The following is a 26,264-nucleotide window of genomic DNA, read 5'->3' as shown; positions in this document are numbered from 1 at the left end:
GAAAAAAAAAGAAATAAATTGGCAACCCAAAGCACTTCCCTTTTTTCTTTTCTGAGTCCTTTCCGGTTGAGTTCTTGGGGCAAGAAGCCGTTGTTTCGGTTTTTATTATTTTTAATCGCCTCTAATCCATCAAAATGAGAATCTATAAAGATATTATTACTGGTAATTGTGTTTGTTGTATTTATCTAGTGAAGTTTATGTGTATATTTCATTTATTATGTGCATTTTTGATATCAGTGATTTTGACATTTCGTCGGGCAGTGATGTGATGATGTCTCATCAACTTTTGCCAATATTATTGCCACATAGACATTATAAGAGATCAGGAGTAACTTGAACAATGTTTTATGCTTTAATTTATTGCTTTCAGGTGATGAGATGTTCTCAGACACCTACAAAGTTAAACTGGTCGACGAAGTCATTTATGAAGTGACCGGTAGATTGGTGACGAGAGCACAGGGCGATATTAAAATCGAGGGGTTCAACCCCTCGGCTGAGGAGGCTGACGAAGGCACAGATGCTGCAGTCGAAAGTGGTGTTGACATAGTCCTGAACCACAGGCTTGTCGAAACATACGCTTTTGGTGATAAGAAATCCTACACATTATACCTTAAAGACTACATGAAAAAGTGAGTGTATCAGTGTTATAGTTTATTTATAGTGATCAAAGAAGGGAAAGTGACCAGGTTGTGCAGAAAGTTCTGTGTTGAAGGAATTCCCAGCCTAGTAAGCAATTGCAAACATGCTGATTCATTCATAATGGTTGTCTGTACATGTGTCACAAGATTTGATTCCATATTCAAATATACCATCATACATAACCATAGGGTTATACATGATATATTTCTGCACTGCTCTTGGATGTGTCATTGTATACTCAATAAATCTGCAGTAGGTATTTAAGCTACCTCACATTTCCCACTTTAAAGAAGTTGTCTTAACGAGCCTTCTACTTTCAAATTCTGAAATTTAACATTTGTGTACTGTTGTCTTCATCCCTTTAACTACATAAGTAAAAAACTTTGCTTTATGAATAACATAACATATGGTAATGATAAATCTGTTTATGCTGTGTTGTCAGACACATGCGATGAACACATGGTATTTAATCAAAGCAAGTTCTTATCTATTATGGATTGTCTCACAAAGATAGCTTATCTTTAAAGGTTAAGTTCATTATGTTTCCAGTTGAAAACATTGTGAACAGATATTCCTCCTCCACTTTATAAGTGAAGAATTGTTTTAAGTCTAACAAAAGCAATGGTTATGTGAAATTGTTAAACAAAACACCACTGTTGCTAACTCTAATTTGTAAACTTTCATGGTACTTTATATAACATGGTAGTTCAAGACAAAATATTTTTGATTTCGTGGTGGCACTTGTTTATATTAGTTTTTCTTATCTTGCTCCCATTGATATTGTAATTCAGTTATTCATTTTTCAAAAACTTCTGTGGATATTAGTATTATTCCTGTACTCAAAATTAATATTTAAATCTATACCCATTATAACTCTGGGACAAACCGACTAGTCACTAAATTATTAAAATGTGGCATAGCCTGAATCAACATGTTTTTCTAAGAGCTATAATATAACTTTCTGTAAACCTATTCACTTTGTCTAGATATTTGATGAATTAATGAAGAGAGGCATCATCTAATACCACTGGTTGATCATTAATATCATCCTATGGAGCTATTGATGCAAGAGCATATAACTTCAGTGAAAAAACATCCATTCTGTAATGTTTGTTCATGAAAGGGGGTTGACAAATAATTATTCTTAGTTATGATGATGAAGATATGTTCCATTTTCTTTTTAAAAAGTAACAAGACTTTTTTAGATGTATTTGATCTAAATTTTAATTACCATTGTAATACTTGTTAAAAATTTTATTCATCCCTAACCAATGCGGTTTTCAAACTTATGTAGATATTTAGGGCTAAACAAATCGTAATTTTTATTTCAGATTAGTAGCCAAATTGGAAGAGAAGGCACCTGACCAGGTTGACATCTTCAAGACCAACATGAACAAAGTAATGAAAGACATCCTCGGTAGGTTTAAGGAGCTCCAGTTCTTCACAGGGGAGTCCATGGACTGTGACGGCATGGTCGCTATGATGGAATACAGAGATATCGACGGCACACAAGTCCCCATCATGATGTTCTTCAAACACGGTCTAGAGGAAGAGAAGTTCTAATTGTACAGTATAAGTGAAAATTATTATTTGTGAAAATTAATATTCCACTTCTAACAGGCGCCTAAACTCATATCTTTTTTATTTATTTACAAAATCATGTCAATCTGCGCATCGGCTGAAACCGGCTTCTCCCATCACAAGGCTGAACAATTTTGTAATGTTAATAAATAAAATGTTGCATACTATAAATAAATTAATGAACAATTTATATGAGTTTTCATAAATATTTGTTTTTTTATCCTCATTCCGAGTTTTACCTGCAGTGCTAATGACTGGTTGGGCCGCATTGGCGAGGTCAAAGTCCTTTGAGTCACGATTCAAATAGCTCCTGTCGAGTTCAGCGACCTCGGGTCAGTGAGCGGCTCATTCACTCACTCACGCACTCTATATTTGTAGCACTCAAATTTATAAATCAAAAACTTCAGATTAAGCCATCAAAAATTCCTTTCTATGAATTGCTTATTCTACTGAAACGTTACTACTGGTGCATGGTGGGAACCAGATAAAGGATTAAACCGGATTTAAGCATGATTATTTAAAGATATTAGAAAACTGCCTAATTCTATTTTTCTGAATCCCATCTGAGAATCCATGAATTCAGTTATTTCGATAGTTTGACTAGGTTGGTACCTACCTGATTTGCTACTAATATAAAAATGAGATTTTGAACTCGTTAACACGCCATCTTTATTTTTTGGACTATATCAGATATTCCCCGGGTTAGACCTCACAGGTACAACAGAGGTGTTAGTTTAAGTTAGTATACATAGATGGCGCTGCTACAGAGAAACTTGAATAGTAGAAGTATTCTGGTATTTTATTACGGCGATCAAATAGTCAATACCTATTTCGAATTATATAGACTGGGATGTGTGTATTATGTAGCTTCTATTTCTTTTTTAGGTGCACCTAGGGTGCTTGTAAGTAGATACTACTAAGTAATACACTATGTAGAATTTCAAGTCAAACTATAGGATGTATAATGTATGTTAAAGCCTAGCAAAACTCGACTGCACAGATTTGCTTAGTGTTTGATTCCATCACGCCAAACATTGCGCGCGACGTGTCGTGGGTTCGATTCCCGCATATGACAATCACTTGTGTGATTACAAAATAATGCTTCTTCAGAGTCTTGATGTTCTTTGTGCATCCGACATGATTTTTTGTGAACGGGACACAAAAATAACTACCCATATGCGGGAGTCTTCAAAAATATTCTGTTGGTTCTTTATTACCTACAGTGTTTGAGCTCAGAACAAATGTGTTGATATTTAAAAAAATGTTGGTGATTTTCTGTAAGTTTAGTAGAATTCTAAGAGATACTCCAATAAAACACAATTAAATTTGAGGTATGTTATATTTATCGAGTTTGTATGTAGGTAATAACTACAATAAAGTACAGAAATGACCGATGATTTCTATTACAATGTCGTGAGTACTCTAATCACAATATTCTCATATGTATTCATCATTTTCTTGTATACTTTTTTAGGCATTCACTAGGCACTAACACATGCCTTAATTTCTTAGTCTTTAATTTCTCCATATTTACAATAACTCAATAACACCAAAAGATCAGGTTAGTTGTGTGGGTTTATAAAAGTGGAGTAAAAAACGACCATAATCCAAGAAGACACAAAAATGGCACTAAGAAGGTTTCTAGCGACTTATTAAAACTCCTTTTAAAAAGCCTGCTCTTATCACAATCCTAATTTAATTATTACAGTGTTATATAACATACTATTTGCAATATATTATACTTGTCGTCTTTATTATATTTATCGTACTTTTAATTATTAAACTTTTTCTACAAAATTAAAAATATGAAATACCTATTTAAAATACCATTATGCCTTTTTGGAATATGGCAAGAATTATATGCAGTATAATAATAAAAAGAAGAAAATGAAACATTTCCAGATTTATGTCGACGTGTAATCGTCCGAGGCACATTATTGAAAATTGTGTAATTTATTAAGAAAGGTCGTTAAAAACATGAAATTACTTTACTTTATTAATTTTGTGGGTTATTTAGGTACCAGATTCTTTTTACAATATTTTATTCATAGGTTCCAAGATTTAGAAATTCACTACAAAAATGTCCATAGAAAACAGCTCATACGAATTACACTCATCCGTGTGACGGATCAGTGTATGCATGTAGGTATAGATAATGCTTAATAAATAGGTAATTTGGGCTGGATACGTTAATCGAGCGATGCATACAGCCGACTGCAATTGAACTAATTGATACGAGCTAAGTTAATTTGTGTGCATCGTTTCGGTAATTGATAACCCATCAGTTAATTACTAGCCAACCGTCAAATTGTTAACATAACTTTTCTCAATAGATCACACAATTCCAAAATTATGGAACATTAACAAACAGTTATAAACAAAAAGTACACTTTATTAAAATAAAACATTGTTCGTAGATCAACCTTAATAAAAACATTACAATATTAGGATTGAGCGTAAATGTTCGAAGATGTGTTTTTAGAAATAATGGGTGCGTTGTACTTACACAATTAGAAGTTAGGTGTAAGTGGGTATTTAATCGTAGGTAGGTAGTGACAGACATAAGAAATCTCGTAATTAGGATATCAGTCATTATAGCAAACAATACAATAGATATCCCGAAATAATTTTATGATAATTTTAGAAGAACAAGATTGTATTAAATTTTATAAATATCTCAATATAGTATAAATATATTTACATCATTAATTCTAATATTTTTCATATTGGTGTCTTATTTAACGCACACTTACTTTATTCATTTATAAATAAAATATTAGACATTAAAAAGATATCATATGGAATGGTTTTTTGTACAAAATCAAATACAAAATCCACCGCACTGGTAGAAAAAAATACAAATCACAATGTTTTATGATGTACACCATAGCGGGGAGTCCCCGCGGGCCGGACTCGCTCGGCCCCCTCCGCCCCGCCCCGCGCTGCGACTAGTCTGTACATTGTACCGTTGTCTCGTGTGAAAGTCTCACTTTCAAACGTCCCGAGCCCCAAACGTCCCATTGAAAAATAGATCCATCACTACTTAAATTTATAATTTACAATTAAGGTACTCTTTTAAAACGAATACGATACAGGATAGTCCTCACTGGTCGAACGTACACCGGACCCGAAATACTAATGTCACTAACCGCTCTAGAGCACTACGTCCGTCACGACTTACTCCGTTCATAGAAAACTTAATGGAATGAAGATTTATTGCTAGAATTACAAGATCACAAACGGTTGAGATAGTTCACGTGCGCACTCAACAGTTGAACGTATTGGAGTGTGTGCAGGAGCGCGGGTAGTCCTCGAGCGCGCGCCCGTAGCCGCTCTCCGGGATGATGGAGTACTCGGGCTCGCTGTACTCCGCGTGCTCGCGCTCGTACTCGCGGTCGTTGCGCGGGAAACCGATTATGGTTTCTGAGTTACGGATGTAGCCGTTCTCCTGCTTTCTGGAGTAACGCGTGTCCAGGTTCCTCTGGAAGTTTTCCGGGTGACACACGATGCCATTGCGATTGTTCTTCTTATCCGGCAGAGATCGCAAGGAACCGTTGTTGAGGTGGTGTGCTGGTGCGCCATTATTGAGCGTGAGCGGTTGATGCGGACGCGTGTCGCCGCCGATGTACGTGAATCCATTAGCGGGCAGCGTGCCGCCGCCCCCCGAGCGCTGCGGCCGGCGCGCGGAGCCCTGGCCGCCTGACATGAAGAACACGCTCGGGGAGGCGTAAAGCTCTAGCTACAGTTCCGTCACAGGAATAGGCCTGAGGCCGGGGGTGTGCGGGGGAGCGGGGTACTGCGACGGGTGGATGCCGCGCACTATGCAGTCCTCCTCCGTCGAAATGGGCTTGTGGTACTCAAGGTTCTTTCGTCCCTTGTTCCACTTGTAGTCTTTCAGCTTCTCTTGCATGCTCTTACGATATCTGTACAAAATTAATACTAAAGTGGCAATAGTGGCTACACAGGCGACTACTATAATGCAGATTATAGTTTGTTGTCGCGTATCATGTAGCACACAGCCCAAGTCATCGGCATTCAGGTTTCTGAGAGGCTTGTCTTTCAAGTGTTCAGGACTTGCGCAATGTATTTGAGTAAAGTTGCTCTTATCATTTAGCAACTGGTGCAGCCATAGCAGTTGGCAGTCACAGAAAATTGGATTATTGGTTAAATCTAATTGCTTAAGTTCTTTTCCAATGAACACCGTTTCGCTTAAAGTAACAATGGCATTATCTTTCAGGGAAAGGTGTCGTAGTTTCGGCAATCCCAATAATGAGCAGTCTTCTAGAGTTGCCAATTTCTTGTTATTCGCCAAAATAACTGTTTCTAAGTTGATATTATCCTCAAATGCTCCTTTTTCAATTCGTTCTAATTGTGTCGCACCGGTGATATCCAATAACTTCAAATTCTTCAAACCCTTAAACGAATGACTTTCAAGAGTCAGGAATTCATTTTGTCCGATATACAAATCCTCTAATCTTGTTAGACCAGCTAATTGCATTGTAGGGACGGTGATTAGTCTATTTCCAAATAGATTGAGACTTCTCAGTCCTGGAAGACCACGGAATGCAAATTCACTTATGTTGGAAAGTCCTGCTCCGTTGAGATCTAACACCGTCAGTCTGTTGAGACCTGCGAAAGCGTCGTCCGGTAGGAAGGAGAACGCATTCAAGCCTACGTGCAACTCAGCGAGGCTGCCCAGGAGGCTGAAGGATGTCGTCGGTATCGAACTCAGCTGGTTATCATCCAAGTATAGGATTCGCAAAGCAGACAAGCCGGCGAACGCTCTGGGATCAATCCTCGAAATTCCATTTTGTCCTAAATTTAGTTCCTCCAACCTTGGTAAGGTGGTAAATACTCCGTTCGTCAACTCTTCAAGATAATTTCGTTTTAAATTTAAAACTGTCAGCGAGTTGAGGCCTTGAAAAGTAGTATTGGTGACTGATGATATTTTGTTATGATCAAGGTGGAGCTCTTGAAGTTTACGTTGATACGCAAAACTTTTCGTCGGTATGTTGACTAGGCGGTTCTGGGACAGGTCTAGGTGTTGCAGCTCTGTGTAAAACTGCATCGAGCTGTCGATTGTTTTGATCTTGTTGTTTCGTATGATAAGTCGCTGTATGTAGGGGTTCAGGGCGATGGGTAGGACATCGAGGCGACTTTCTTCGCATACTACTACGAGGGTTTCGTCATTGCAGTTACAGCCAATCGGGCAGTTGGCCAGCGCCGCTGCTCCACTGCGCGACGCGAGCAGCTCCAGCGATATCAACAGCACCTGAAACACCAACAAGTACGCCATTAGTTCATACTGTTTGTAAATATACAGTAACGCACTCTAAAGTGATTGCTCTTCAGTACTTGAAACCCGGGGCTCGGCTTTCAAAGGTATTCGAGTAAATTCAAATCATCGATTGACACTAAACAGAAACTGAATATAAGGTCGGTCTTTCAGCTGAATCTAGGATTCTAGGCTTCGAATGACTATTTCCTTACAGCGTAGTTGTATAGTACTGAAGGTACGTTTAAATGGTACTTCAATTAAACTAGTGCTTCTAACTCATTCATCAAGTGTGGACTAACTCATTAATGTTGCTGCAGTTTTCGATTTGATAACTGAATCTAATAGATGTAATAACTGAACCTCGTACGGTTCTTTAAAAACATGGAGTGTTTTTAATACGCAGATGTAGATAGGTAGACTGATGGTCTTTCAGTGGAATGGAATCAATGTAAGGCGGGCGAGCGCGGGCCGGACGGAAAAAGAAAGATAAAATGATATTGGAATGGGAATTTTGCGCAGTTTTAATTTATTAAAATGCGCTCCTTGGAGACGCTCGGGGCCAGCTTCTTTTGCTTCAAAGACTAGCACTTTTATTACGTTTCCTCTTTCCAACAATTAGCAACGAGATCCGAGTGTAGTCGAGATTCGACTTTAGAATTACAAAGTCGAGTTTAATTTTGTTACAACGAGATTGCTGATAGATGCAACGCCGACAATCTCCTTACTTTAAAAGACAAAGCTACCAGTAGTTTGTCGGATAAGTGGGTTTATTAGCATTCTATAGAAGAGCGGCACAGGATGAAAACTCAATTGGACATCCAAGATAGCATCGAGCAAGTTTCGAGTGTTCGCCGTTCTCCTCCGGGAATCAGTCATTGCAATAAGGAACGGACTTTATTTATATTAACTTAAGTATTTGTTGGCGCTCTGGAGTTTACGACAAGCGCGATATTTCAAATTTACGGCATGCAGATGTGCAAAAACAATTTTGTTAGATACAGTTCGGGCCAAAAATGGTTTTCATTGTTGTGCAGTATTATTTTTGCTCGCAAATTTCCGCTGACCATATGTAGTTTTATCCACACGCAGCGTGTTTTGTTGTGTCCGGTAGTATCCGCAGCGTTTTGCATTCCATTTGCTGCTCGCGTGCCCTATTTATAGGGCCGATGGTGGTTCCGATACAAATCAGGAATCAAAATTCGATATGCGGAGGTGATTCGCAAACAGTGTCGGCTGTTTTGCTCGTTTCGTCCCGTGTGCGAGTGAAATTTCCGCTAAAATCCAATAAACCTGTGCTCTGACGTGTTGTGTTTTGAACCGTTTTGTACCATACATAACGGAAATTTGAATTTTCTTGCCGATAGCAAGGTATATTGGTATTATGTTACCATTTAACGGGCGGATAGTTTTGAAATCATTGATTAGGTAATGAAGCGATCGTCGTGTTTAATGGACTTAGGTAAGGAAACTTTTAGGAATAAGGTTGACTTTTTTATTACTTTTAATGCCTGCTGGATCAGCAGATGCCGATATTGTCTGGTCTTTCTCATGGACTCGACACAATTTTAGTATGCTACTCATAATTGCGTTCAGAAAATTTCAATAGTGAGAGCTATTCTTAAAAGAAAATTTTATCGCACAGGTAAGCTGAGTATCTAGGCATTTTCCGTTAGCGAAAGCTACGAAAAAGCCTCTCTAGTATTTACCATCATGTAGTAACAAATTATTTCGGCCGATGTACACCGAAAGGGCGTAGTGGGTAGGCGTGCAAAAACGCGTCGCGCCGAGTGCCGCGATAGCTATGCAAATCGTATAATTGTGGCTCCCACCGGCTGATGGAAAAATTGTGGCGAAGTGTGCGCCCGCGCGGAAGGCCCTGACGCACTTTACTCTTTAATTATAGAGAGGTACTCCTTTTAAATTTATAGGTGCTACACGTTTAAGAGTCGCTTTTGACAGTTGATTGATTGCCATGTCTGTTCGGAGTATTTTTGGAGGTTGACTTTCCTAAATGCGAACTAATAAAAGGAGCACAGATAATTTATAAAGACCCTTTTAACTGAATTTTTAGCTTGTTTCCGCGGTCGTTGACGCTTTTGTATACAATCCGCCATAAAATTCTATCGCTTAATAAAAGTGGTATGGAATTTAAGGCCAAGCACATTCCAGGGCCCTCAAGTGCCATTAGCTAAATAGCTTAATCCCTCGCATCCGCGGCCTACTAATAGATCCGCAACAATTTCACGAACATAACACATGCCGTTTAAAATGCTAATGACCCAGTTTGTACTAATGTAGGGAGGCGAGTTAACGATTGTCGATATTTATGTATTGAATTCAATGCGTCTATTTAAATTCTGAACGAAGTCAAGAATTTTTGTGACTGGTATGATTTTCAAAGTTAAAATCGTAGTTGACAAATACGTATATTTGTTTTACCTGACTGCCAAGACTAAATTTAGAAAATCTTGAATTTAAGTATAGCCTTCATTCAGATGATTTTAGAATTCTTCACTTTTCCTCGAAAATGTCATTGCAACGACCATTCCCCACCGAGATTTATTAGTGCGGTAACCTAAAAACCCTTTCGGGAAGACCGTTATTCAAATTAGCGAGTTCCAAGGGTTTGTTGATTAAAAATGCAACTGATGAAGACATAAGTACCAGCGGGTGAATATAAAGTCAGGAAATTGGGTCGCCTCGCTATGGTAAACCGAAAAAAGTTGTTTAAACAAGCATTTAATTTTTATGTTTTGGCTGTTTTGTTCGACTACGCAGCTACGGTTATGCCTAAGAGTAAAGTAAAGGTGTGTTTGTGATAGTATGGATTTCACCTAGAGGGTTAAAAATCTTATGTTTTAAGTTTTAATTTAATCGACGTACTGTCATCTGGCTTCTGTTATTAAAAACTTTTAATTAAATTCTTTGTCAAAAATAAACTCAGCAGTAAATTACATCGCACATAGTATAATCTCTTCATCCCCCTATGGTTGACTAGTAGATAATCCCTCTGGCATCAAACCATCATTTGTACATTTTTCATGTATAACGACTTATAGCAAGTATAGATAAATTGTAAATACTACAACGAACTTTAAACACAATTGTATGACCATATGTACCACGCACAACAACAAACTGAAAACGATATTATATACGAAAACATAACTAATTTACAAGTCCACAAAGAAGTACTAATTAAATTTCAATAGTAGATAGGTAGGTACCAAAAACTTAAAGCAAACTCAATTAGACGCACAAAGCGTCCAACGTACAGATAGACATACATATATGTATATTAGTAGTTAGGTAAGTATAGTTCTCGTCTCATACACCTTGTGAGAGATAACTAAACCAATCAGCTATTAATTAATGTGGCATGTACCGACGCAGGTAGAACATGTTAATATGCCGAATTATATAAATGTGCGTTTGCGAAATGTAAGCGGTATGTGCTTAACGGAGCGGGTGATAATTAAAGAAAATTGCTATTTAAAGATACGTAATTATGTTAAGTATCAACCTGTAGGTATAGGTATATAAGAAAAGTCAGGTATTGATTTCCTTTCGAGTACCGAAAATTTGCCTTAGAAACGGCTGTCTCATATTTGGATTGCGTTATAAGTTTGATTTTTTCACAGCTTTGGACAGCGGCAAGGGGCAGCAGAACTGAGTTCTGGGTCGATATCGGTATTACCTAGGTACTATTGTTTCGTCTGAATTCGAAAAGGAGATTCGTGCTATATATTAAAAAAATCCGTATTCGGAACTTTTGGATTTTGCAAATAGGATTACAATGCCCACATAACAATGAAAATTAACGGATTTTAAAAGCTTTGCCAAGTTAATAAACGAAAAAATGATTGCGTTTCCTTGGCACCGTATCCAATTTGTTTTTTTATTATAATGGCTTTTTTATAGTTTTCGAAGTATTACTTTATACTAACCATAATTTAAATTAAAAAATAATAGTTTTACACAGCTATTAGGAATAAAAATTATTTAGGATGGTCAGATTTTCCCAATTAAAAAGAATTCCACTCCTTAGCTTTAGTCTATTGTGTATTGACTATATTCGGTGTAACGACGCATGAGTTTTTTAATTACCGCGAACGGAAAAAAAGGAACTTAGTAGCATTCAAATTCAAATCTTGAATGTACTTATTCGAAGTATGAATAACATAAGCTACTGTAATCCGCTATTGTGTTTTCAACAAACACCCTGTATGCAAGCGATAGGATTGTGTTCGGGAGTTAGAGGCTTGATGACTTATGGGCGATTTTCAATGAGCGGGCCTAATTTGATATAATTGTTATTTGCTCGTACTAGAAATTGTTTTAAACTTGCCTGTACTACTTACATTAGTTATAAGTAATTATGCATAATTATGTAGGCATTGTATAATGATGAAAGAATGTCATCTCTGTTGGTATAGCTTCACCAAATACAAAATTATTTGCATAATACATTATAATGCGTGCATGCATTTTAATTCCGCACAATTGTCCAAAAGGCTTTTAAAAGTAATCCACAAAGAATCCATCGATTCGTAAAATAAATAAACGGACAATCCCAAGCGAACAATCACAGGGTTCACGCGCTATTAGACATGCCACAGTTTCGCGAATATTTGCGTTTCGGCCGCACAGATATGACCAGCCGCGGTTGACATGTGGCCACCTCTAGGAGTTACGAAGATGGGGGTCGTGTTGTGTTGGTCGTTTTAAACATTTTCAGTTGCGCTCGCTTCATTTGTCGTTCACAAACGGTCGGTAAATGAGTGTCGCGCATTATGCAGATTGCAGATAGGACGCAGCGAGGCGACGCGACGGTGCCGCACGGCTCCGTGCCGCGCCGCACCGCTCTGCACTGCTCCGTTCCGTCCCGCTCGCCTCGTTTCCACCAGAATGTTAATTGTCCGCGCACTAACAGGCAAATAATAATTTACAAGAGATGTTGGCGTTTGGATCTGTTACTGACGTCTCTATTTTGGTGCATGGAAATTGCGATATCCATTTCTACTTGATAGTATCAGTGAATTTCACGGTGGCTTTGCACATTGGGACGTACGTCGGGCTTATTTGCAAGTTCCTGCTATACCTGTTAGTAATGTTGAGTATTCAACAACAATGTCAATCATGTTGGGTATTGAACAAAAACTTAGGATTAAATATCTGAGACCTTCTCTTTAATTTATGAGTATTCTTTTTCTTTTCTCTCTATTAAGGTAAACCTTTGGCTTATAATCAAGAACGAATTGCCATAGAAATAAGCCTGGCTTCTAAGGAAATCACTACTAAGAAGCAATTACTACAAATGCATTTGACATTAAATTAATCCCATAGTTTAAGCGTCCTGTATCCTACACTAACACTGCGTGCAGTGTGAGTACTATCCGTGTGACTGTAGTACAGGGTGCTGCGACTAGATAATATCGTCGTCTAGCACTGATTCGATTGCCACAAAGCCGGAGGTGGGCTCCTCGACCGCAGGGCGCCGCCCGCCCTCCGCCGGCCGCTCAAACACACCATAACTGAATTAATGACATAAGCGACGCGGTATAAATTACACACACGTTGTTTACGCGCGTAATTCATTGCTCGATGCGTCTACTGTTATCAATATTTTCATCGAGATTTATTACTCGCTCCCGTAATTGGTAAAACGATGATACATGGTAGGTATGCGTAGTTGCGACTCGCTCGCAATACTTTCAATGTATTTTTTGAGTTATTGAATAACGTCGGTTATTGGTACGCGGGTATATTATATTGTGTGATTTAAACTTGAACGATTAATTAATATCAGTTGTTTTTACGCGTTGTTCCAGTCTGTAGGCTGCAGTATCTTTATTTATCGACCGGAGGGGTTGGTTTTAATGTATTCTCTTAATTTATGTTGTTGGCATAATTAAAATACAGTGAGCGATACCTCAACTGAATTATACTCGAATTTAACGTAGCCACTGCTTTAAGTACTGCATACTTGATTAAGATGATTGAATCATGAATGGAAATTAAGTGTTACTAATACTGACCAGAAAAGCGTTGGACGTCATGAAGGCTGCTAGCCGTCTGCCGGCGCGTAGTGGCGACATCTGTAAACAACAAAACATTTTTATAAATAAAAATAAAATAAGTAGTTCTAAAAGTAAAAACAAAAATGTTTTTGAGCTAAGCTAACAGTAAACTACCATAATGGCTGAAAGTATCTGTAACTATCTTAACATTTAACCTTGAAAATCCTAAATCATTATTTTTCAACACTAAAATAAAAAAAAAAGGTTCTAAATAATAACAATTTCAACCTTCGCGTAACTTTCTTCACCTTTCAATCAATAACACTGGCCACTTATGGCACACAACGCTAATGATAAAAAGCATGTTTCAGCGTACCGTTCTATTTTCAAACATTCTGTGATTTTCAATTACATTCTTATGTTCTCTGTCAGCGGTCACGCACGCGTCTGGGGCGGTCCCGGTGTATTGAAAATGAAGGGTAGCGCATAATTACAACTAGCGTTGCGGTTGAGGAGCAAATACAGGCATTTGTCGTGCATTATATAATAACCATAAGGTATTCGTCAAAACAGAATGGGTCTATTGAGTATTACTTGTTGGGCTTGGCAATAAGCGGACCGTAAAGGCGACAAGGAAAAAATAAAAATGATTAGAAATCAATAACATTTTTTGTTATTGAACAAATCAAAGAAAGCTTATGAACTGTGGCAATCTCCTAAACTCATTGAACTGTTTAATTACTGTTCATCAAACTTAAAAAGATCACACTGACTTGAAAGATGAGAAAAAAAGAGAAAAGAACCCTTTTTGTATTAATAATAGGCTTTTCAGGAAGTACTTGATTTCCTGTTTTAATGTCTATAATAATTTAATAAATCTAACTAAACTAAAAATAACTTCGTCTGGTAAGCGATGGCGGCCTATGTTCAGAGCACGCATGTCCCCGCCTGCCCACACGGCGGTTCTCACAGCACCCACGATTATTCCAAGCCCCTCTATGTTTATAACAATTTCATTAAACGCAGTCACAATTTCCTATAACTGGCCGGTTAAACGATCGGAAGGCTTTATTCGCTTTTTAACCTGGCATTTTCTCATGCCAATTTTATAGTAATTCAGTGAATTGCACGTTTCGCGTCCACTATCGTGGAACGATGCCGGCGAACAGCGTATATATTAAATAGGCTCCCTTTGAAGTGGCCACTGAGTAAGCAACGGCTAATGTGTTTTTAAATAGTTGTATTGCTCCTCTTTTATTTTCAAATATTTTTATACAGTTGCACGTTCACTTAGGGTTGGAATGGTAAGGTAATTGATTAATAGAATTTAATCAGACTGGTATTATGTTTTATTGGGGACTGTAATGAACTGTCTCTAATGTCTGAATGGGTATAAAATACAAATCACATTGGTATTTGGCTGTTAGGTACAAATGACACACGTTATAAGTGTCTTAAAAATGCTTTTCCATTTATCTGGATATCATGTACGTATTCAGCTCAGACTGGGTCTGCACGATACATGTGTGTCTCGCACCACGTCTCCACGGAGGTGATACCCGTACAGTCAGCCGGTACGTACATACCGCCAGGCTGCGGGCACTCGCCGGCATCCAGTTATTGCGCTCATTATCGCGTCGGAGCCTACGAGTGACGCAGGTCGCCGCTCCAACTATTACGCAATTCGGGACCGAGCAAGTTCGTAAGTTAAAACTTTTAGTTGGTAGGTTTGTTTGTTTGCGGTCGCGACCACCCGACGCTCGTTACAACAGTGAGTACGCGAAATTTCCTCTAAAAAGTAATTTGCTGTGTCACTAGCGGCTCCAATTTAACAACCAACGTATTTGTGAAATGCAAAACAAAATGGCCGTAATGACTGCGCTTGTTTAAAAATGTTTACTTTGGGAGGAGGCTTTTGTGATCCTTAGGAGCTGCCGAGCTGCCTGCTTTACTGAGAGCTTTATTAAATCTGTTTGGTCCGGGACCTGAGTTGTAGTAGTTAAAAGTGAATAAAGGAAAATTAAAAGATACTTTACCATTCTCGGAATTCTTTAGCAAAAAACTATAGTCTGTCGGAGCTCCGACACGATTTTCTGTGAAACATTAACATGTTTCATAGAATTGCTTGAGTTTTCTATCAAAGGTAACGACGAGGTCTTATATCTCGCAAACAATTTGCGTGCTATTGCCGAACTGACGACAAAATAACCAATCTCCTTCACTATGCTCTCACAATGTGCGGGAATGACGAGCAGCTGTTCCAGTTTATTCTTTTACTCTCGTATCAGCTCATAAATGGAAATAGCGCAGTTTACAGCAAACATAAAGTTATTTCGTAAAAAACATCCAGCACTTACACACGGTCCCGATTCGTTTCGCAAATAAAAGTGTACGACATGTCTGTATACATTTAAAGTAGTGATTTCTGCAAAAAGAAGGGTGGTTTACCCCTTTCTAAGAAGATATTGTTAGATAAAGTAAACGCGTTTTCTATCGGAAAGGGGAAGTGTTTACAAAAACCCTTTTAGCGGAGGTATGTGACCTCTGAGGGCCTTTGTCGAGGGTGTCCATTGCCCTGTAGCGACCTTCCCGACTACTTTCTCCAGTTAAGGTTCCTTAAGGAAGGGTGTTTTGTGTCTCCGATATAAAGAAAGGGTCACGGAATTATAATGACATTGAGAATTCACGGATTGCTAGCTATCCTCGGACCTTATCTGGAAATCGTTCGAACATTTTTGAAAGTCTAGCATATTTAAGAAGACATGGGTGACAGCGAGTCCATTAATGTTAATTAAAGTTGATACACAACCTGCTTGGCTGAAATATAAAATTAATTAAATGCGTCATTTATCCCGACGCTAAAGTAACTGAATGAGAATTGTGACATTTTTAATTTGGATAAAATATGACATCTCATTTGATTATCACAAAGTTCTTCATTTGGCGTGAAGCCAACACTGGCTACGTTTTCCGACTGTTTATAATGTATTAATATGATTAGTAACATTTGCTATCAGAAAATAATCCGATTTGCTTCGTAATCGTTTTTGTGGGTTTTATTAGTGTACACTATACAGCCATAAATAAAGCGATCAATTTAAATGAGAGCATTCAATTGTTATTACAGTATTGGAAAAGGAGTCATACATCGTTTTGGTTTTAGTAAAATATTTAATATTAATATAACAACAAATACATAAATAACATAACAAAAATAACAAACAATAATATAACAAAATTACTTATGACTGGTGACTTCCATTAAAAAAATATGTGTATAAATACGTTTCATTTAAAAATAAAACACTTTTAAAATATCAACCTTAAAAAATAAACATTATTAAAAAGTTTTAATTCGGCGTTCCATTTTCAATTTTACAATTTTAAATAAAGAACAACAAAAGCTCTTAGTGTACGCTGATGGAAAGTTTTCGTTTAGTTCGTTCGGGGCAGAGCAAGTTAAATATTGACCTCGGCTTTTGTTCCGGCCAGTTTGAAAACACAAAGCCAGAGAGACTAATGATGACTTCTTTTCGTAATCGCTGCCATGTAATATACTTTTCTATGTTTATTTTATTTAAAACCAATTTGGAATTAATTTGAAATGTGTGTAAACTGTGATGCGTCAATTTGTTTTGTTGTCGTTCAAAATTGAACGAATCACATTTTTTACGTACTTAGTAATATTATTATATGTCATGTCTGATCACAAAATTTGTGCTATAGAGATAAATTTAATAATGTATTAAGTCTCTAAAAGTCGAAATAGTTTCGTTTCGATGGCAGGTGGTAAATTTTTAAAGAACAGAAATATTTTTACTTCTTAGCCTCGAAACTGGCGCAGTTATGAAATACAGCAGAACCTATATTAATTGAAAGTTACTGCGAAGCTGTTTGTAATACCGCCGCGATGAGTTTTACACTGAACTTGGTTAAATAACTTAAGTAGCCAAGTTTCAACGACTTGATGGCTAAGACTTGTGATGTTATTTCTACTTTAATGAGATTTTATTAATTATGGACGTCGAGTTTCTAGAATATTGATGTTTGATTTTGTACTGGAAAACTATATTACTGTTTACGCAAATGTATTGGCGAGATAAAAATATGTTTAAACGGAGTTTCAGATAAAAAAATAGCAATTTCAAACAGAATTCAATCCTACTGATCCTCTACATGGCACACTTCATCGAAATTTTATGCAAGAGACAGGACAAGCTTGATTTTGGCATTTTACTCAAATAATACTTAATAAGGAATTATTATATTATTAATACGATTACTTTGACTTTGACTTAATAAGTAAACCTTAGAAATGTTATTTTCAACGAAACCTTAGGTCAGTAAAACTGCATACTGGCTGGTGTCAGAGACATAGAGAAAGTTGCCTTTCTTCTTTTACGTAATCCAGAATAATAAATGGAAAAATAATATAATATTATATAAATCGCTTTCAGAAAATAGCTCTAGTAATTGAATTAATCCCACATAAGCTGAAACAAATAGTAAGATCAGACACTAACTACCACAAAAATAGAATTAATTTACTTAGATAACGAGAGAAACAATCAGTTCGCCTTAAAGACTAGAATGAATAGAGTATTAGCAATTACGACAGTCAAATGGAGGCTTAGAAATAATCGGAGCGCTCCTAGACTATAAGTAGTACAGGAGACCGCACTTTAATACAACATTATTCGATATAAAGTGGAAAAACAAACTTCGTTAATAATTAAGGTAAGAATGATTAATTTATAACAATAATAATTTTAACTAGCGATCAATGTCTACAAATTCAGTAGTTAAGGAAAAGCCGCGTTCGGTACGTGAATTGGTGACTATGACGTTAAGATTAATTATTATAATGAACGATGGCGATTATCTACAGATATTCTGAAGTCAGGGTTAAGCCGCGCTCTTCGCGATTCGTGATGGATGGGTGATCATATGTAGAATGTATTATGGGAACTGTATCATCCAGTAAAATACGTTGCAGAGGCCAGATTGAAATAGCACAAGTAAGTTAATCGTTCAATATAAAACTAGCCTTACAATAGTAGATATGATAAAAATAATTTTTATTTTACTTGCCATAATAGATCTTACTTCGTCGCAATAACGGTGTTATAAAGTACTAGCTGTTGCCCGCGACTTCGTTCCCGTGGGTAGAAGTTATAAGTTATGATTTATACCTGCCCTGTTTTTTCACATTTTCCATTGTACCTATCTTCGCTCCTATTAGTCGCAGCGTGATGGTTTATAGCCTAAAGCCTTCCTCGATGAATGGTCTATTCAACACAAGGATTTTTCAATTTGGACCAGTAGTTCCTGAGATAAGCGCGTTCAAACAAACAAACAAACTCTTCAGCTTTATATATTAGTATAGATTAGTAATAATTCGTGATCGGGGTTACCTCAACTAATATAATCCCTTCGCGTCTCAAGGACATAAGATTCGAATTCAAAATTGAAAATCCCTTAGCCCTTAACGGTTTCGTTAAAGGCATACAGCGGGTTTCTTGTCACGTTCTCACGGATAGTGATGTGCCTGCATGTGTGTCGATAATTACGGCTCTCAGTGCTTTTTATACAATTTAATTCCAATTTTATGTGCCGACTGGTTGAATCCATCTCGCCAAACTAACTAGGCTAGATCCCTCGTGGTACAAACGATTATATGATCCACGAATGCTTGCATCGAGTCTGGGTGGGTGTATTTGTGAAACCTCTGCGAGGCAATATCAATCTAACTAACATTGACTTGTCAGCTAGTTTGACATTTGATAGTTCATGTTAAAATCATGTGAAAACGTCATTTGGCTACTGGGACAGATCGTTTTAGTTTTTTTACTACTATCGCTATACCTATAAAAGAAGATCTGAATACTTGAAGGTCTCATGTGTAAAACGCTTTATCGTTCATGTAAAACAGGGACTTGGAGTATTGCGTTTTTAAATTGAATAATTTCAAACCACGGAATGGAGCATTTACAAAATTATACAAATCTAAACCAAACACTCTTTTGCAGGTATGAAAATCGTTGCGTGTTTATTAATTATAAATTAACGGCGAAATTTATTACTAAAATAATGTTTGAACGTGTTAATGTCAGGATTTAGTCACAACGACTTGATTTGATTATTTATTTAATGTTTTTCACCTCAGTTTGAAATTATTAATGTTGTTCATAAACCTTAAATAAATTATAAAAAATACACATATTGCACATGACAGTAATGTTAGAAATGCAAAAGTATGTGAGTGTGTTTGTTACCTCTCCACTCTTAAACGGCTCGGCCCCCTCCGATGAGATTTGTTACGGCAACAGCAAGTATAAAATAAAATAATATCTCTGAATTAATAATGTACTAACTTTTATCTGCTCAACTTACATCTCACCGTTTTAGTTTTATCGATGGCAAAACAATATAAAACAAGACATTACCATCTATCTCGACTATCGATAAAATCGCGTCACATCCAATCACTATTCCAGTTCTTGTCTCATTCCAGGGCCGTAGACATTAAAGAGAGATCGACGGAGACCTAAACACACGGAAAAGTGTTTTAAAACGCCCATTCGACGGAATGGCTGTGTTATAGACGTATAACTGTGTATGGCATAGTGTATCGGTGCGAAGGGGGTCGACGAATGGTGCTATTTGAAGAGGTTAACGCGGGTTTAACTGCACACAGCCAGACGAATTGCGAATTTTATATGGAGTACTGATGGAGGCGAGAAAATCTTATAGCTGTTGGCTGTATCAATAAATGTGGGTGGTTCCGTCTTATTGTGGATTTTAAATTCGAGCCGTGATTTAGTGGTGAGGGGAGATAAAAACGATCTGTCGATAACACAGTGTTGATTGTGCTTAAAAGTTTACTACTACGATGAATCAACTCCAACTGTTATAAAAAATCTTCCAAGTAATGTTAGCATATACATGTTACAAAAAGTAAAGCACGATCCTACATCAAAACATTAATGCAGCTCAAAATCAGTGCCCCAACATATCAGTATCATAATGATTACGCGGCTTTCCGTGGAAACACCGCGAACCCTGAATCTCGCAAATTAACCAGCCTGGGATCCCTCCTTAGACGTGATCCCTAATTTTCAGATACATCTCCGGGAATAAATAGGGGATTAGGGGCGGCGCCGGGCGCGTAAATAACCTCGCGTCACGCGCTAAGGTTCCAGAAGATAAGGGGGTGAAATTGCCCTCAGCAGAGGCGCTGGGCCCAAGACACGAGCGCGCGCCCCTACAGCTCGCAGAGCTCACTTCTACCCACATTACCAACTATTGCTCAGAAAATTTGGAGCCGTCTTAGAAATTCAATTTAGGTGAATGGGCTGCGTGTGGAAATTTCTGTATTCTGATTATTCCGAATGAATTCTTGGTATATTTGCGCCAGCTGTAAATATATAAATCCCCATGTGTAAATGTGAGTACTTTGACATAGTTCACTTTGAATCCGTTTCGATAATACGCATAGTATTTAAGCGAAACAGTTTCGGGAAACGTTTGCTTATTTCATTATGAAAGTTTCGCTTGCTCTTCAACTATCGCACTTATTATGCTTCTGGAGAATTTCTACGTCGTCTTAGTTCAAGAGGTGGTAATAATGTGAGGTATTGTGACGACGAATTTAGAATATTCCGTATACTTGTACACGTAACGACGAAAGTTGCTTTCTAACATACATAATATTTCTTTAATAGTTACTGTTAGTATCGAGCTCGCGTGATAACAAAATATCGTTAATATACTAACATATTATATTAACACTCCCTTCTTAAACCTTAGCTTTTAGTACCCAACACTTGCTAATTTCAAATGTTCTATAAAACATGTTCGTGATTTATTGTGACTTGTACCAAGCCGGCAGTCTCAAGTGTTACTGCATGAGTTACAGAGGCTTTTTGTTAAGAACAAAAGGCTTTTAGACGAAACTTGGTGCGTGAACGTAGATACACTATTGTTTTGAAAGTTTACACGCAACGCGTCGCGATATCGCGATATGGACTTATTTCTTGTTTCTAACTTGTCAAGGATTTTCGAGAATTCTGTGTCGTTACATATGTATGGAAATGATATATTCTGCTTTGTACGGAGTTTATATCAGCCCTTTTATTTATTTGTTTCTTATTTTTGTATCTGAGATTGTGCGAGTCAATTGCTTTGTCGGCAGATGGAATTCTTTAATCAGTTTTTTGTTTTCACATTCAACCTCGACTAGAACTGTCTTATAAATACAAAAATGCAGACAAATACTTTATTTACAAGTATTCTGCAGTCATTTGTTTTAATGGTTTTTGAATTGCGGTCTTTATGTAACAAGAATCTATTTCTAAAATAACCGGCCTGCTTAAAGACATAAACATACTTACTACTCAGCTATCACAATTTGTTTGTGTAAAAAAAATATTAACGTTATTTTGTTCGAAATACATGTAAGAAGTTTATCTATAACAATCCTTTTTGGACCCTCATAGGGTCGTTAAGTGATTGCGAGTATCGTAGGACCCACCCCTTTGACCCGTACTGATAAAAAAGTAGAAATAAAAAGAGAGAACAGTCCACGGAAACTGAATAGAAAGGTATTTTGTATGATGTAGATTTTGAGGAAAAATAAATGAAAATTTATTTTATAATTTATGTATTTCTATTTTAACGTGTTATAGAGTAAGGAGTAGTTAGTCTTCTTGTGTGCGAAGGTGGAATTGTAGAGTCGTTTTTTTTATGTATAGATACGTTGTTGCCTTAAAAGTACTGAGTTTCAATAATTTTCTTCCATATATAGTAGAAAAAGTAGAGGTATCAAGACTAAGGGCCTAAATTGCAAGTTATAATTAATTAATCCGAAAAGAAAAATAAAGTTTAAATGCCATGCCATGGAAAATACCTGTTGGTGAAGATTTATTTCACTGTTCTAATACGCATAACATATTGCCCTTTTTACCTTCTGCGTATATTATTTTAGGATCACAAGGCTGACGCGGCATAGGGGAGAGTCAGCCTGCACGGCACACTGCACCGTTACACGTGTAAGTAATGTGGGGTAAACCTGACCAGTTTAGAACAAAGGAATAATAATAGTATGATTTATAACAATCATTTCAATAAAATTCTGAGTTATTGTTTTAAGAAGGGAAAGCAAGGTTTTATTGAGATTAAAATTTGAAGATTCGTTAGTTTCAAGGCATGCAAGAATGCAGTATTTGTTAATAAATATGCAAAAAGTTTATGCCTGAAAGTTGGATATCCTTGAACAAATGTAACTGTATCTCTACAGTCATATACGAAAATAATCATGAAAAAAAACAGCTTTTTGCTGTGATAAGAAAAATACATATTTCACAACATAATAAAATAATCCAGTATGTACGTAATAAAACCTTTTTCAAATCCAACAAATAAGTGAGTGATAAAGCAAACCCTGAATGTCATGTTTTTATAATTGGGCACATTGTTTGTATTTAAACGTTGTCCCTTAATTACAGCCGACCCTCTGGGGTACTTCTGTTTTATTTTGTTTTGAACTTTTACATTTACACAGAGAGATAAGCGCTACGTCATTATTTGAAATGTTAATAACTAATCAGCGATCAACATTAATGGTGTCTTGATTCTTTTACTAGATTTTCTTTTCAGTGATTTTTACTCCTCCAGACACTTGTCTTGTTGCCTATATATGATAAATGCAATATGGTAGTCTTATTTATATTTTTTAAATGCGAGTCGAGACAAAGAATAAAAAAATAAGCACTAAGCATCGTGTTTATGGAATGGAAAATGGAAAAAGGCGTATTAGCTACTCACTTAATACCTAGTTTAATTATTTTCAAGAATTGTAAGCAAAATTTACTGTCCTAAATAAAAACTAACACACGGTCGTTTTGTGTTTTAAATCGACTTCCATAACAATTTTGGAATAGAATAAAAAATATTACATTCCAGAGATAATCCATACGGTATAGGGTAGGTATGCCTCAACGCAGTAAAAAGAAAAAGTATGTACGAGTATAGATATTCTTCCTTCAATACTATCTCAAATATCTCAATACTAAGACAGACCTAACCTAGTATTAGAGTATCGCACGGTCATGCCTCTAGTTGGTCCCTCGCGTCCGAAATCCCTATAATTGTGATAAATCACCGCATCCCTAGAGAGCAGCCAGACTGGGTTAATGCCCGATATTTGAACGAAGGGCATTAATAAAGAACGGGTCCAAGTGTCGCGGAAATAACTTCTACAAGCCCTTTGTTGTGTGAGACTGGACGACCTGTATTATAGTACGCGGATTACTTTGATTTCAAAGGCTTTTGTTGGAGATCTTATAGATTTTTTTGGTTGGATCGTCGTTTATGAAAATATATTTGTGTTAAAGTTATGATGTGTTTAATGGTAATTTCAAGTGGATAATCAATTGACTGTGAGATACAGGTATGCTCTTTTTGGTAATTTAAAAGTGCTTGTTTTGTACTTGACCTCAAAATGACTAGTTATCAAAATGACGGAAGGATAGTAAAAAAAAAGTAGTAGTAGTAATCAGTCTTTTTTTAATGTCTATTTAAAAAGTAATCGGAGCTGTTATTCATAATGATTTAAATAAATAATGTTTGATAAAAATGTTCAAAAAGAAAACAACGAAATAATCCCAAGTAACAAACAGCAGTATAAAAAAAGCTCTATCGCCACAATACCTAGCAATAAAAAGCGACAAAGATAAAACACTCGTATGCATATAGACAGAAGATCTATTATCCTTAAAACCCGTAAAATATGTAGCTGACATCTAAATCACGGCCTAGTAGTGCATGCGGAAGCTAAAAGCCTTTAAATGCCTTTAATACAAGTATATTGCAACATATGATACAGCTAACCGTAAAATGCTGGCACAAAAATATATTTTAATTTATATGACAATGTAAAAATATTATTTTTTTCTTTTTGTCATATTTTTATATTTAATTTAATTTAAATAATGGAATATAGAGTGGCTGCGAAAGGGTTGTAATCGTGTTAGTTACGGTTCATGCTTTGATGGTGTTGTTCTTTATTGATATAAATGTCAATGCTAAATGTTGTATAAATGTGTTACGTTATATCAAGCGATTGGTGAGAAAACTTTTGAACGATTTCTATTGATGAATATACGCAATCAATTGATTATACGCAAACATTCCACGGCTTTGTCAATCAAGCTAATATTAAAAGGCACTTGAAAAACAGTTTATTATTTATTTAAATTGGCCAAATATCCCGCAAATTCCGTGTTTATAAAATATAAAACACTAAGCGGGTGTTTACACAACAAATAATACAGATTAGTAACCGTTACTCGGACGCATTTTGTTGTCAACCAAAATAACAGCGAACTAATAATGACGTGTTTACGCTATTCAAATTAGTTTTACATTATCACGAACAACATTAAACATTATATAATTTCGTGTATTAAAATACCTATATTCTAGTAATATTAAAGGGAAAGATGTGTGAGTGAATTAGCGTGAATATCACACATCAATATTACAGTGCGGCGTGCGACGGGTTAATCAAATTTTACGAGAGCTGTTATTGTTCGCTATATCGACATTATGCGCGCTGTTTTCCAACAACGACACAGTGTTTATTGTGCACAGACTTTGCATTGGCCCTAACCTGCACAGTGACTCTTTAACGACACGCTTTTATAGTTTAATGTTCAATGGATATCAAGTTTCGTTAGTAATATATCTTAAAATTTAATTAAATTTAGTTCACAAATAAAGCATGTATTATTATCCACTTCTAAAACTATAAAGACTTAATTTCAGACAAATAATTTTAATGAAATTAACTCACATATTTTACGGTTTGTTTGTTAGACACAGCTGTATTGAAATCAGTATTATAAAGTAAGAGGAGAGTCCTCGTGTATACTTGATAAGAAATGTGAATGGGACTTGGAACACGAGTAATGGTGGCCTTTCCATTCCGCAGTAACAAATGTTTATTTCTTGAATCGATACATCGGCACCTTGTACTGCCTTGTAGGGAACTAATCGGCACTAAATCGTGAACACAGCAAAAGGGGAGATGTTCGACCGAGGTACGTTACCTAATTGTATTCAAAATACTGTATGACGTCATAAAGAAGCGTAGATTAAGATAACTATCGTCGCTAGAACGCGGTAGTCGCACATAAACAACCGTAAAGCTTCTACAACGACTCTAAGCTATTTTTGTGTCATCCCGTCACATACAGAACCCACTTTCTCCCACAATATGTATACAATAGTGTTGTTTCAACAATCAATATGTTTACTCGCAGATAAATCGCGATCGCAGCTTACTGCGCGGTGATATTACACCGTAATTTACACAGTGTAGGAAACAGCAAAGAGGGCCAATACAGTTTCACATGTTTGTGTGTTTTACGCTCCATTTCATATACATATTGCCTTTACTATAAGCTACTCGTTATACTCGTGTTTTATGCAACAACCCAGTTTTAGAAATGAAAACAAGCTATAAAGGAAGATATATAGAGCGATCGGAAGGCTTAATTGCTAGAACTAAATGGATTACCTGCTTTATTTCGATGTGGAGCGCATGCTTATTACATGACAAACACCTATTTGAATAGATACTAATGCATTTAGATTTGTATTTTGCATCAAGACATTTATACTTTAGAACACTCGAACAAATTGCACCGCAAATGGTTCAAAACAGAATTTCAGCTCTCAAAAGC

The 26,264-nt window shown here is 36.5% G+C and overlaps 2 protein-coding genes across 3 annotated transcripts in view; one reads left to right on the top strand and one right to left on the bottom strand.

Annotated features, from left to right (window-relative positions):
- The first annotated feature begins 46 nt into the window (after nt 1-46).
- On the top strand, nt 47-2,408 carry LOC113493123 (translationally-controlled tumor protein homolog). The gene is made up of 3 exons (XM_026870944.1): nt 47-162; nt 371-629; nt 1,971-2,408. Exons 1-3 carry the CDS (start codon nt 135-137, stop codon nt 2,200-2,202), a joined length of 519 nt encoding a protein of 172 aa, XP_026726745.1. The 5' UTR covers nt 47-134; the 3' UTR covers nt 2,203-2,408.
- A 1,132-nt stretch (nt 2,409-3,540) lies between these two features.
- LOC113493121 (leucine-rich repeat-containing G-protein coupled receptor 5-like) overlaps nt 3,541-26,264 on the bottom strand; it is a 240,709-nt gene continuing 217,985 nt past the window's right edge. Inside the window, exons 7-9 of one of the 2 annotated variants that reach the window (XM_026870943.1) lie at nt 13,537-13,596; nt 6,041-7,492; nt 3,541-5,959 (exon numbers count right to left, since the gene is read on the bottom strand). In XM_026870943.1, the coding sequence (XP_026726744.1) occupies nt 5,486-5,959; nt 6,041-7,492; nt 13,537-13,596 (1,986 nt within the window). In that variant the 3' untranslated portion in view covers nt 3,541-5,485. Of the gene's footprint in view, nt 7,493-13,536; nt 13,597-26,264 lie in introns of both variants that reach the window. The other variant, XM_026870941.1, reaches the window with a different exon arrangement.

The sequence above is a fragment of the Trichoplusia ni genome, chromosome 4 (assembly GCF_003590095.1).
Source record: "Trichoplusia ni isolate ovarian cell line Hi5 chromosome 4, tn1, whole genome shotgun sequence".
Lineage (NCBI taxonomy): Eukaryota > Metazoa > Arthropoda > Insecta > Lepidoptera > Noctuidae > Trichoplusia > Trichoplusia ni.
This window is presented reverse-complemented; position numbering and strand designations above follow the sequence as displayed.